This window comes from Euleptes europaea, chromosome 12, assembly GCF_029931775.1.
Source record: "Euleptes europaea isolate rEulEur1 chromosome 12, rEulEur1.hap1, whole genome shotgun sequence".
Taxonomy (NCBI): domain Eukaryota; kingdom Metazoa; phylum Chordata; class Lepidosauria; order Squamata; family Sphaerodactylidae; genus Euleptes; species Euleptes europaea.
The window spans coordinates 42,732,193-42,747,038 of record NC_079323.1 but is presented as its reverse complement, the minus strand read 5'-3'; the positions used below and the strand labels follow the sequence as shown (position 1 = coordinate 42,747,038).

The 14,846-nt window shown below is 41.8% G+C and overlaps 1 protein-coding gene across 1 annotated transcript in view; it reads right to left on the bottom strand.

The window, feature by feature from the left end:
• Window positions 1–9,049: 9,049 nt before the first annotated feature.
• Window positions 9,050–14,846, bottom strand: part of CD101 (CD101 molecule) — a 44,123-nt gene continuing 38,326 nt past the window's right edge. Inside the window, exon 10 of the mRNA XM_056858194.1 lies at window positions 9,050–9,174. Coding sequence (XP_056714172.1) covers window positions 9,050–9,174 — 125 coding nt within the window. The remainder of the gene's footprint in view (window positions 9,175–14,846) is intronic.

Here is a 14,846-nt window from a genome sequence, read left to right as displayed (position 1 = left end):
GAAGCTCATCATGAGCCTGGGCTTTTCAGTGCCCCTAAAAACCTGTCACCCTAGGCGATTATCTAGATTGCCTATAGAATCAGGCCCGCCCTGGTCATTAGGGATAGGGTTGCCAACCTCCAGTTGGTGGCTGGAGATCTCCTGGATTACAACTCATCTCCAGGTGACAGAGATCAGTTCACCTGGAGAAAATGGCCACTTTGGAAGGTAGACTTTATGACATTATACCCCAATGAAGACCCTCCTCTCCCCAAACCCCACCTTCCTCAGCCCCCACCCTAAAAATCTCCAGGTATTTCCCAACCCAGAGCTGGCAACCCTATCATAGGGAGCCAGGGTGGTGTAGTGGTTAAGAGTGGTGGACTCTAATCTGGAGAAACGGGTTTGATTCCCCACTCCTACACATGAAGCCTGCTGGGTGACCTTGGGCCAGTCACAGTTCTCTCAGAACTCTCGCAGTCCCACCTACTTCACAAGGTGTCTGCTTAGGGTTGCCAACCGCCAGGTACTAATGAAAAGAAACGTGTGCTGATACAACGAAGTTAAACAAATAACAGCACCAGCTCAAATATATAATAAAGGAAAATTTACCTTTATAAAGATTGATTACCTTCACAACACGTATATGAAACAAGAATAAATACAAAAAAGGTTACTTCACCAATAACTCATTTGTAAAGTTCATAGAAGTCCAAAGCCAATCAGGAGAATGGCATACGGTTCCAACTCAAATACGAAACTGTAATCCAGTATATAATTGTGGTCCAGGTCCAAAGACTTTCCCCACTGCCATGTCCAGAGACTTTCCAATCCAAAAAAGGTTAGTCCAACAAAATAGGTCCAGTCCAAAACGGCACCTCCGGATAGGTGATCGTTTCACAATATGAAATTGCTTCTTCAGTTGATTAATATTGCCTTGGTACTATTAGAATCTTTAATCCTTATGGATAACGAAAAGCTTATATATAGGGCTCAAAGGCCTCTGAAAAACAATATCATGCAGTGAGCTATTAACTATACAATACATGCTAATTATTCAAACAAATTAATTTCATACATTTCAGCTTACCAACATTGGACCAGCCGTCTCACAATTCCTCAGGCTTTGCCTTGGCTGGTACCGAGTGCAAAACCCGCACAGAATAAATCCCTATTGCCAGATAGCCTACACCTGTGGGCGTGATTGGTAATTTTCATTTAAAGATAGCAAGACAATTCAAATTCATTGTTCAGACCTAATGGGGTCATAGATTTAAAAAGATGAATAAATCTCATTTCGTGCCTGTGCAGTAATTTGGCAACGTCTTCTTGAGTATAGGGGCGAGGTTTGTATTGCCATAAGGCAAAAAATAACAGATCCTTGTCCGTATGGCCTTTTTCTAAGTAATGATTGGTTAACGGAGCCTCACGTGTGTGGGAGCGTATCCTTGCCCGATGCTCACCGATACGGATTTTTAATTGTCTCGTTGTTGAACCGATGTATAATAAAAAACATGGACAAAAAATTCCGTACACCACGTTGGAAGAGCTACAATTAGTAAATTGATTGAGTGTAAATGTAAAATTAGTGTTAGAAGAACTTACTTCCTTAACCGGCAAGCAATACGCGCACATTGCACAAGAGCCGCATTTAAAGTGACCCTTCGGTCTCAATTCTTGCTTACTGTCTAAGCGGTCCGTTTTAACCAAATAATTACGCAAGGACTTGGTCTTTCTCAGCCCAAACAAAGGAAATTCGCCGCAACCAGGCACATTGTATAATACGTGCCAATGTTTGCGCACAATTCTCTGAATGTCATAAGATAGATGGTTATATTCCAAGGAGGCAAAAATTCTAGTCTTACTAGACTGGCTGAGTGTCGATGGTTGTAGCAATTTATCCCTAGGGATGGCAGCTGCTCGGGTCAGAGCATTCTGGATCACCTGGGGTTGAAAACCTCTGGTGTGAAATCTATTACTAAGGTCAGAGGCTGCACAAACGAAATCTCGATCATGGGTGGAATTGCGTTTTAATCTGAGAAATTGGCTATAAGGAAGATTGAGCCGTAGATGGAGGGGATGATGGGAAGTAAAATGCAGTCCCGCTCCCACATCTGTGGGTTTGCGGTACGGTTTCACAGCAGACTTGTTCTCCAAGGTCCTAAAGACCGTCAAGTCAAGGAATGCTATAGAGTGCGAATCTGCAGCACCCGTAAATTGTAGATGGGGGTTAAGAGAATTAATCCATTGCAGCAAGATGGGGTAAGATGCACTATTATCCAGTATACAAAAAAGATCGTCTATGTACCGAACATAAAATAGAACATGATCCTTGAAAAAAACACTCTCTAATAACAGATCGTTCTCAAAGGCCACCATGTAAATATTGGCGACCGAAGGGGCGCACGCCGCGCCCATTGCTACACCTTGCGTCTGTAAATAGAATTGATCTTTGTACCGGAAAAAATTGTTCTCAAAAAGTATGTCAATGAGACTTAAAATAAAATGGGTAGGAACAGATCGGTCTTCTCTAGTATTAAGTTTTCTCTCAATGATATTTCTAACATCTTCCAATGGGATGTTAGTATATAATGACGCAACGTCAAGGGTAACAAAGACAGTTTCATCAGTAAGTGGGAAATCTTCTACTTTTGTAATAAATTCACAAGAGTCCTTAATATAAGAAACGGTACCTTTACTGAAGGGCTGTAGAAATGAATCAACATAGCGAGATATGGGTTCCAATAAGCTGCCAATTGCAGAAATAATCGGGCGGCCTGGTGGGTTCAACAATGTTTTATGTATTTTTGGTAGAGAATAAAAAATAGGTACTCTGGGATATAAAGCACCCGCCTTATATCGCACAGATAAGGATTTCAACAAATGTTGGATGGCTATTTTGAATAAATGGCAAGGATACGCTCCCACACACGTGAGGCTCCGTTAACCAATCATTACTTAGAAAAAGGCCATACGGACAAGGATCTGTTATTTTTTGCCTTATGGCAATATAAACCTCGCCCCTATACTCAAGAAGACGTTGCCAAATTACTGCACAGGCACGAAATGAGATTTATTCATCTTTTTAAATCTATGACCCCATTAGGTCTGAACAATGAATTTGAATTGTCTTGCTATCTTTAAATGAAAATTACCAATCACGCCCACAGGTGTAGGCTATCTGGCAATAGGGATTTATTCTGTGCGGGTTTTGCACTCGGTACCAGCCAAGGCAAAGCCTGAGGAATTGTGAGACGGCTGGTCCAATGTTGGTAAGCTGAAATGTATGAAATTAATTTGTTTGAATAATTAGCATGTATTGTATAGTTAATAGCTCACTGCATTATATTGTTTTTCAGAGGCCTTTGAGCCCTATATATAAGCTTTTCGTTATCCATAAGGATTAAAGATTCTAATAGTACCAAGGCAATATTAATCAACTGAAGAAGCAATTTCATATTGTGAAACGATCACCTATCCGGAGGTGCCGTTTTGGACTGGACCTATTTTGTTGGACTAACCTTTTTTGGATTGGAAAGTCTCTGGACTTGGCAGTGGGGAAAGTCTTTGGACCTGGACCACAATTATATACTGGATTACAGTTTCGTATTTGAGTTGGAACCGTATGCCATTCTCCTGATTGGCTTTGGACTTCTATGAACTTTACAAATGAGTTATTGGTGAAGTAACCTTTTTTGTATTTATTCTTGTTTCATATACGTGTTGTGAAGGTAATCAATCTTTATAAAGGTAAATTTTCCTTTATTATATATTTGAGCTGGTGCTGTTATTTGTTTAACCGCCAGGTACTAGCTGGAGATCTCCGGCTATTACAACTGATCTCCAGCCGATAGAGATCAGTTCACCTGGAGAAAATGGCCGCTTTGGCAATTGGACTCTATGGCATTGAAGTCCCTCCCCTCCCCAAACCCTGCCCTCCTCAGGCTCTGCCCCCAAAATATCCAGGTATTTCCCAAATCGGAGCTGGCAACCCTATGTCTGTTGTGGGGAGAGGAAGGGTTGTGGATTGTAAGACGGTTTGTGATTCCTCAAAGGTAGAGAAAATCAGGGTATAAAAACCAACTCTTCTTCTTCTGGTAGATGGTGTCACCGTTTCTATAAAGCGCATAAGTGAAGAGAAAGAATGAGGTTATATATGCAGGGATATTGCTCCGTGTCAGCAACATCCAGTGATGACTGCGAATGCACATCCCCATAAATTTCACATCCTCTCCATTTTCAACAGAAGCAGCAGTGCACACAAACAGCTGCAAATCACTGAGTGAAGCACATGCATGTGTGATTCAGCCCTCTAAGCATCATCAGTAAAAAAAATGACACATGTAAAGAATTGCACGTGGGAAATGAATTACTGGCGAGAGAGCAATATATTTGAAGGCCATTTCACCCACTCTAAAATCCTTCAAAAGTAGCAGCCACACAAATCCAGCCATGTAGGGTAAATAACACATGAACCCACCTGGCTTATGTGAATCATTGATGGGAATCAGCATCTGTCACTGTGGCCATACCAGTTGAAACATTACTTCCATAAGGCCACACTAGGTGAAGTGTTTGGAGCATATAAACTGAACCTAAGAAAGAATTGTCAGTTTGGGTTGCATTACAACGAGCATTATAATGAATATTTAGGAAGCAATAGTAATACTTAACATAAATAAGAGCATGCCTGATGTTCTGGGAGTCTCAGTTGAAGAAGGATAAAGGGGGGAAAGAAATGAAGAGCTCTGCATTATTATTTTTATCCCACCCTTCATTTAAGGAACTCAGGGCAGTCTAAACAGCTCTCCCAACGTGGGTTTTAGGGTTGGTATTCATTTGTTTTTAAATTGGTGTGAGTTTGTATTTTTTAAAAAATAAACAATCATTGCAGGATGCCTCATGTCCTTCTTGGGAGATAAGCGGGCTAAAAATGTCTTAAATTTATCATCATAACAACCCCGTATGATAGGTCAGCATCTATGATAGATATTTTATGCCAAATAAGCAGCAGCTCAGAGCCAGCATGGTGTAGTGGTTAAGAGCAGTGGACTCTAATCTGGAGAACTGGGTTCGATTCCCCACTCCTCCGCATGAAGCCTGCTGGGTGACCTGGGGCCAGTCACAGTTCATTCACATACCTCTCAGCCCATTCAGAGACCTCTCAGGCAGGCAATGGCAAACCACCTCTGAATGTCTCTTGCCTTGAAAACCCTACATGATCGCCATAGGTCAGCTGTGACTTGATGACACTTTCCACCACTACCACCAAGCAGCAGCTTAGAGAAACAAAGTTTCTTCATGACACCCTAATACAACAGTTAGAACAGGTAGGAGTAAAACTTTGACTCAGAGAGACCCTCTAATCTGTCTGCACATCTCAGCTGAGCACAGCCAATCCCAAAGAGCATCATTTTGAAAGTACATAAAACAGAAATAAATGGATTCAACAAAAGCAATTATTTACAGGCACACAGCCATAATAAAAGCAATTAGCAGTCAAGATATTAAGAACTGACTCCATCTTTAAAACGTTGGTGGGTCATAAATAGACTGAAGCACAAGGAAGACTTTAGGAGCGAACTTTGCACCTTCTTATGCTATCAATTCTCCAGCTAATTATCTGATAATCACCGCTGCATTCCTCTGCAAAACAAATACCCCATGCAAATTTAAATCTGCATGTAAATAGAGTAAGAGTTAATTAACACAACAATAAACTACCCAGCCTTCTGAGTATTTTGGCGACTATTCTCCCCATTAATGAGAAGAGTCTATTAGCGCTTGGTGCTGCTCTGATTGAAATATCCTTCTCTGTTGCATTTGCAGCAAAGGAGGAATTATCACCACTATGATCCAAAGAGCAAGTCGGTCAATGATCACGTTACTTGAGCAAATGTAGGCCCTTCCTTAGTGAAGAGGGGGTGCAGCCTTATCCACCCAAGCACTTAAAGACTTGGTTAATTTTCAACCTGTGGTTATGTCTGCATTGACTTTGATGAGGTTTATAGATATCCTTGAAGGCTTTGCTGTCATTCTCTATGCTAAGGCAAAAGGAGAGTCATTTTCCCCCTCTCTTGTGTGTCTTCAGACAAGAATTCTGAAGAACAGGCTGTTTAGAGGTTCAAGATCTAACTTGGAGTTCAGCCACTTGACACCACCGTATAGGTCCCCCAGAAGAGCACTTTACCCCACCCCACACACACACATGTCCCAAACCCAAAGGCAAGACCGGTGTGCAGAAGAAATAGTGGCTGATGCATTGGGACTTGTTGACAGGAATCAGACTGAACACTACCTTCTGTCTCCTTTTCAAATTGATCATGCAGTAAATGTAGTTGTTGACCTGCATTCTAAACCTCCCTGGCCCACAGTATGCTATAGGAAGTGCCAGGGAAGGGGGGAAACACACACACATTCATTTTGTTTTGTCAGGCAATAATTAAATACACATATATATCTTTAATTTTAATAAGAGTAAATTTATATATAAGTACATGTTTAACATCAACCAGCATTCAGGTAGACTTCTTCTGGGAGCCTGCCTTAGCAAAGTTTTGGCTCGCAGGAACCTGAAGGAGGGCTTTTTTGGTTGTTGCCCCCCCCCCAATGCATTTTGGAACTTCCTCCCTCAGAAGCTGAGAATGGCTGCTTTCCTAAAAGGTTTTCTGGATGGGTTTGAAGACCTGCCCTTGACGGGGGGTGGGGGGGTCACCATTGAGACACTGGGGGTTGACTCCACTGATTTTTATTACATTTTACTGTTTTTATTGACTTGCTGTATTTTATTGGTCTGCAAACAATGTTGGGGAATATTTGTAGCATAAAGGCGATATATAAATAATTGAACTGAACTATGTTTTATTGGACATTCATGCATAGGATTTCCAGCTCCGAGTTTGGAAATTCCTGGAGATTTGGGGGTGAGGCCCGGGTAGGACAGGGTTTGGGGAGGGACATCAGCAGGGTATAGTACCATAGATTACACCCTCCACCACAAAAGAAAATATCCGTAGGTAAGCTCCACACTACTTATCATCCTATCCAATTTGGAAGTGTTCCTGCAACACTCCCAGAAGTGTTCCTGATTTTAGTTTAGTAGAACCTTAGAGACCAACAAGATTTTTTGGGTATAAGCTTTCAAGAGTCAAAGCTCCCTTTGTCAGATACTGGTGAAGGGAGTTTTGTGTCTTGAAAACTTATATCTTGGAAATCTTGTTGGTCTGAAATAGGGTTGTGCAAAAAACAAAATCGGTAAATTTCAGGTTCGGATTTATTGGACCCATTTTGTTTTTGGTAAACCCGGAATAAGTCGAATACCTATACCGGTAAATATCGGTGTTCAGCTTATTTCCAGGTTTACTGAAAAATTCGGGTCCATTATAGTCTATGGGGAGTTTTTATATATGTAGCTGGGAGTTCCGGTTCCGGTGCAGAGATAAGCCACGCGTCTTCGCAGCTCAGATAAGATATTTTAACTTTTCTAAAAAATTTAATGCCCAAGAGGGAAACTACTTTTAACTTTGAGTTTGCTGGATGGGAGAGCCTGCTGTGCTAAAGGCTGATTTTAATTTATCTGACATGCCTCTTACCAGGAAGAGGAATAGAGAATGTTTAACCGATGACTCACCTGGCTCCCCTCCACTGAAAGGATATAAGCAATTGAAGATAAAGGATTTTTTTACAAATGACCTTGAGGTGGACTGTGATTTTCTTATTCCATGCTCGGTCAACAATTACGAGGTGTTAGAACAACAGGATAATTTACAACCTTCCAACCCGCAATTACAGCTGCCGACCGACAATCACTCTCAGCCAGATTCTGATGCAACGTTTGGTATTACTCCTCCTCAAGAGGCTCCTCCTCACTTTAGAGACTTTGATGTTGATTCTGTTAGTAACCTCTCCAAAGTTGAATTAGTGAAACTAATTGCTGATTACAGCATATTAACCGCCCGAACGACGAATAACATATTTGAGCACTTAAACAAAATATCTTGCAGGCTACAATCTCTTGAAGAGCTACTGGCAAACAAAGATACTCTGTCTGGCTTGAGTAAAGCTTCCAAGGAATACGGCGACGACTATATCCCGGGGTCAACACATCCATCACTTCCTACAAACTGCTCCACTGCCCAAATTGGGAATGTCGCTGAATGTGTCACATTATCCTCCAGGAGAGTTCTGTTGAACAACAAAATTGCACTAACAATAGCCAAATTGCCTGTCAACTTTGCCAGATGGGAGAGCAGAAGATCCATCCTCTTCTCTTTGGCTTCCCTGCTGAGAATTGACATAAAATTTATTGATTTGGTTGCTGTGGATAATCTCCCCAATTCTCCAATGGGGAAAAGACTAATTTTGACCTTTAAAAAGCACTTTATTCCTGAACAACTTCTGAGGCGCAGACGGTTTTTACTAAACTTCAAGATTCTGCTCACGAGAGTGTTCTCTGACCCAGTTATTATGCCACATAAAAAAGAACTCTATGAAGGAGACTCCTATTCTTCCCAGTACACTAAAGTTACCAGAGGGCGTGCCTAGTGTTATCCCATCTGAGGAAGGCAAAATGAACTTCTTAATTGACTCCTTTATTCCCTCACAAATTCCTCTTAGAGAGCCTCTAATTCCCAAGATGGACCTTCCGTCGAGGAACAATTGTGAGGCAGCGAATGATGCTGCTTCACCGCTGGACTGTGCTTCCCTTGAAGACTCTTTTCTCCTCTCATTTGATAAATTGCCTCCTTTGGAACAACAGGAAGTTATTAGAAAACTGGAAAGTACAGTCCATCATCTTCAGGCACATAAAATTTCAACATCTGCATCTACCCCCGCCACTCCTTTGGGGTCCTGCCCACCAGCAGGTCCTGCCCTCCCATCCCAAGATTCCTCGACTTCTCCCAGCATTGGAAGGATGTTCTCTCCCTCCCAGACTATAAATATTCCAGTGGCCTCAGACTTAGTAAAAGATTCAGATTTACCGCCGGTCTGCCCTCCAAAATCTAATGGGTGTATCTTCAAAGACACTCACAAGAGGCTGGACCTAATTGAAGAATCAGACTGACTAGCCTCAAAGAGCCCTGTTAGAGATGTCCAAATGATGTCCTGGAATATTTCTGGCTGGAATAACAAAAAGCTTGATTCTGATTTTATCAACTATATTACGAACTTCGACTGCATCTGCTTCCAGGAAACCTGGATGACAGAAAATTTTACTGTTAACGGATATCATTCTTTTCCTTTACCAGCATATAAAGACAACCCAAAGGGTCGGGGTAAAGCCGGCCTAGCCATTCTAATTAAACAAAATGTTTTCCCTAGGGTTGTGTCACTGGGCTCCTGTAAATGTATTGCTCAAGCTGTTTTAATTTCTGATATTGCACCTCGCTTTATTTTAATCAATATTTATCTTCCCTCTACCGATAATGACAATTCACTAGATTCAAACTGGTCACTTCTTACCAATTTCGTCTCGAAAATCTCTCAAGATTTTCCAATGATCCCGACTTTCCTTTTAGGAGATCTTAATGATAGGATAGGCCACGATACTCGGAAATGGGCAATTTCTATAGATCTAGATGATATAGAGCCTTCACCTCTGCAGCTGGGCTTGCCTCGCCATTCTCATGATTCTTGTTTTAACAAAGCGGGCTGCAAATTAATCGAATTTTGTGTTGAACTTGATTTGATTACCTTAAATGGTCTCTGCCGATTTCCAGCTTCTCAGTATTTTACATTTAGTATGGGGCTAGGGAGGAGTGTGATTGACTATGGAATTTGTTCCTCTAGATATCTACCTTTAATCAACGATGTCTACATAGACTTCCGTACTGAAAGTGATCACCTCCCGGTTTTATTCTCCTGGCGATGCCCATCTGAAAATTCTTCCCCACAAGAATCTCTATCTGCATTGCAGGCCATTAAGAATTTGAAAAGAATTAAATGGTCTGACTCTATGAGAATTTCCTCTTCCACTCTTCTCCATTCTAAAGAATTGCTGGCCCAGAAATCATCAATCTTGAACTCTGACTCGCATACGGAGATATTATCAGCCTTCTCCCAGATTGAAAAGCACTGCTTTTCATTGGCCGAACCACTTCAGACTAATTCTATCAAGTCTGCATCTTGGTTTGACAAGGAATGCCTAGCACATAAAAGATCTCTAAGAACCCTGTTTAGGAAAGCTAGTATGAAGGATCCCTGTGTCAGCTACGATGATTGCTTTACATACAAAAAGTTGTACTTAAACCTAGTTACTAAAAAGAAGAAATTCTTCTTTCAACATAGATGGTCACATTTGCTTTTGTCTCTTAAGTCTAGAAATAGTAAAACCTTTTGGAAGGCCATTGCAACCCCAGCTTCCTGCAACTCTCTTCCTGATGTCAGTATCCCTCCCCAAGTTTGGGTAGAACATTTTTCCTAGTTTTTCAATTCTCACACTAACCATGTGTTTAATTCTGATGAATCTATGCCCTTAACTTACCCTAGATGGCCAGCTGTAGATGTCGAGGAAATTCTTGAATTAATAGGTAATCTGAAGCCAGGCAAAGCCCCAGGTCCTGATGGTCTCCCAGCCGAATTGTTTAAGGCATCTACTGATTGGTGGGCTCCGCTCCTTGCTAAACTATTCACATCTATTGACCTGTATGGCATCTTGCCAAACTCCTGGCTAAATTCAATAATAATTCCTATTTTTAAAAAGGGTGATCCAACTCTTCCTGATAACTTCCGTCCCATCAGTCTTCTTCCAGTCTTGGGCAAGCTGTACGCGAAACATCTAGAACAGCGTCTCCTTAGCTGGGTAAAGGAAAATGCAATAATAGGCCCAGAACAAATCGGCTTCTCCAAAAACAAATCAACCTTGGACCACTGCCTGGTTCTTGCCACAATTGCAGAAAAGTATATGAAAATGGGTGGCAAGAAACTCTTTGTCGCTTTTATTGACCTCAAATCTGCCTTCAACTCCATTATCAGAGATAAACTCTGGTCTAAGCTGTCTAGTATGGGAATTGACCCTCGTCTTTTATTCCTTTAAAAAAAACTCCACTCATCCACAACATGCCAAGTAAAATATTCTTCAAATGGTGGCCTTACTGATAAGATCCCATTTAATAAGGGTGTGAAGCAAGGCTGTATACTTGCTCCCCTTCTTTTTAATCTGTTTCTGACAGACCTGGCTTGTTCTTTAGAGCCTATTAATGGACATCCTCCTAAATTGGGAGGCAAAGCTGTTCCTATTCTTTTATATGCCGATGACACCGCTATTTTATCCTATTCTAAAATTGGACTCAAACGCTACTTAAGTGCGTTTAAGGAATACTGTCATCTAAATCTTCTTAAAATTAATTACTCTAAGACTAATATCATGGTTTTTTCAAAAAAATGGTCGCCCACCAGCTGGCGTATAGGTCAGGCCAAAATCCAACAGGTGAAGAGTTTTAAATATCTTGGCATTACTTTTAATTATAACCTTAAATGGGCAGTTCATAGATCCAGGATTACCAAACTAGGGAGACTCTCTTCAAACCAACTGATGTCCTTCTTTCTATATAAGGGTAACCAGTATGTCCCCGCTGCAGTTAAGGTATTCAACTCAAAAATCTTACCCCAGATTCTGTACGGTGTACCTATCTGGGACTTAGAATCCATTCAAGCTAACTTTTTTAGAAAAATGCTTGGTCTCCCTCGCTGTGTCTCTTATTATGCTATTACCTCTGAACTTGGTCAAAGCTTGTGTGAAACCAAGGCATGGCTGCTAACCATTCGTTATTGGCTTAAACTGTTTTTTAGAACAGAGCGTGGTTCTCTGATGTACCTGCTGCTAAAAGAACTTCATAATACCTCCTGGGATTGTCTAATTCTGTCTAAAATAAGATCATCTGGAATCTCTGTGGAAGACCTGGCTTTAACTACTGAGGCCCATATTTTTAAAATTGTTAAACAGCGTTTCTTGGATATGGAGCGTCAGACGTTACTCCCCACTCAACCCTTGGTCTGTTCCCCTGCAATGTTGGGTCTCAGGAATTTAACCAACAATATTCCCCATTATTTTCACACTCTGGACATCCCACCCCTTCACAGAGCCTTCTCTCTCGCTAGGGTTAATGCCTTTCCTTCAAGGATGTTATATGGAAGGTATCAACAAATACCAATCCAGGAAAGGACTTGTCCCTGTGATACCCATTCCCTGGACTCAATTGATCATATTCTGTTGGTCTGCCCTCTATATGAAACACCCCGTGGGAAATGGTTAAAAAATTGGCTTCTTTCAAAATATCTCCTATCTACCCAAGCAAAACGTCAATTTTTATTAAATGATTCCAATCCGGAGGTTACTGTAGATGTTGCCAACTTTCTAGTGGATGTGATGAAAGTTCAAAAAGCCCAACGTTTGTAATTTCTTTTTTTGGAACTTTCTGGACTATGTTTTTATCTTAATGACTGCATATTTTATGTACTTTCTGTAACAATTGTAATATTACTTATGCCATTAAAGGTTTCATTCATTCATTCATTCATATGTAGCTGTATTGTTTTATAATTCTATGCTGGCCATTGGCTGTAACAACAATAAATAATATGGGGATTTTTTCCCGAAGCTCCTGTGAGGGCATTTTTGGGGGTAGAGTCCCCAAATTTGCAGCATGGCTGTAAAGGACTCTCCTTAGACAGTCACTGAAGTTTGGTGAACTTTGGGACAGGGGGGTTGATTTTATGGACCCGCAAAGGGGTTGCCGCATCCTCCAGGCATTTGCGAGCTGAGCTGTCCATCGCTTTTCAGGTTCAGAAGTTCAGCGTTGCCGAGGACTGGTGGAAAGAGCCGATTGACAGGCTGGCACCTTAAAGTCTGGGGGCTCTGTTCGTATCAGGGGCGCATAGCATGATGTCCATGCAATCTAGCTTCCAAACTGAGGAAAAAGGTTTAAATGCAAGAAAAACAAGGCACAGAAAACATTTATTTTGGTGGCAAATGACATTCTGTGAACAGTCCTTTATTATAGTAATCAAAAATCTGATTTCAAGAGATGGTCTACTTGGGGCGACCTTCAGTTTCGGAGCAGGTTTTCAGGGGGTGGGATGATATCGGAGCCAGACTAGTCTCGACCTCCGGGGCTGTCTAAAGGAGATTGCTCATCCATGTGGGTGAGTTAGTCTCCTTCAGAAGCCTGGTGGTGTGAGCAGCTGTTGAAGCCAACTCTTTTTAATTGCAGGATATATCCCTCCGGATGGGACTGGTGAGCCTCATCTTTTAAACAACTCTTATGCTTTATCCAAATTAACCCTCTGAGTGGTGATGGAAGGATGGTTGCATGGTTGGATGGTTGATCAGACCAAGTTGGCTCCGATTACACGACCCCTACCTCAAAAGGGCCCCAACTATGGGGCCCTAATAAAACCAGTAAAAAAAAATGATAGAAAAATGGGAGAAAGCACAGAGCTGTGCATCTGAACAAAGGCGAATAGCTGAATCCGAAAAGCCGAATAATTTTTCAGGAATCGCTTGTTTGGCTTTGGGCAGATCCCCAGGTTTTAGTGTTCAGTAAACTTGAAAATTACTGAAACGGCTACTTACGGATTTTTAAATTTTGGTTCAGGTATATTGATATACACAACCCTAGTCTCTAAGGTGCTACTGGACTCAAATCTAACTGCTCTATTGCAGATCAACATGGTTACCATTTGAAACTAGCTTCAAAGGAGTGCTCCTGGTAAACTGTGTCTTACAGGCCTGGGATGCCTGGCGCCCCTGCTCACATGGATCCTAATGATAACTAACTGGCATGTTTCCCATCTTTTCCCATGCATCAAAATGCCTCCCTGTTACATTAGACCTCCAGTAATTGTCTCTGAGTTCCCGACTCGCCGAGCATTATCTGAGTCAAACGTATGCCCCGCTTCATTAAGCCTGTAAGCCAGTGGCTGGATGGTATCTTACTTGTATCCGTTTGCAATTTAAAATAGGCACTCGCTTTAGATCAAAGCGGTGGCAGCAACAGCGGGGAAAAGAAATTAGAATCTCATGGCATTTCCCTTCGATTTCACTGCCACTGTGCGTCTCAGTCATTACCAAGAGAATGAAATCTCGTACAGTTCAGGCTGCCGCTGCCTTTTATCCCATGGCCTCCCTATGACACATTATTGTCACATTTAACACCAATTGGTCATGGCCCTTCTCTTCCAAATTGGACAGTGTGCCATATGCTAATATTAAGGCCCCATCAGAGGGACACAAAGCCGCATTGCCACTGCCGCCCCCAACCCCCTTGGGTGCCTTTCCATCCTGCTCTTGTTATTACCAGTTCGTTCTCATATGCTTTTTGCAAAATAACAGAATGCTTTCCCCTCAGTCAGTGAATTTTCATGCTGGATTGACAGCCCCAGAGACCACTGTCTGCTCTCTCCTTTTCCTCTTTATTCTTTTTAATCTCCTCAAAGGCAGCAAACACACTCTCAGCAGCTCTGTTTAGCCACTGACCTGCAGGAGTCTCCTTTGATGGAAGACCATCCCGTCTCTTGAGAATCCCTGCAGTCTTCCACATCACAGTGTAGATCAGCAAGAAAGCCACAATTCTTGGAACAATATTATGACTCCCTCACTGGAAGCAGGATGTCTTCTTGGGATGGAAATACTATGCTCAATCCTGTGACAGTGTGACAGGCCACTTCTTACCTACTGAGAGGACCCTCACAGCCTCTTACCACTCTGGGGAGCAGGTTTGTTTTGAACTGTAAACCTTTCCCCTCAGTTTCAAGTTGTTCTTAGAGAAGCAACTGTAAAGGTGTTAGGCCCACTGCTGTGAGGTGTAGTGAGCAAGAACATGGAGAACACCAAGGCAAGAGTTGTATGTAAATAACAATGAAGGTTG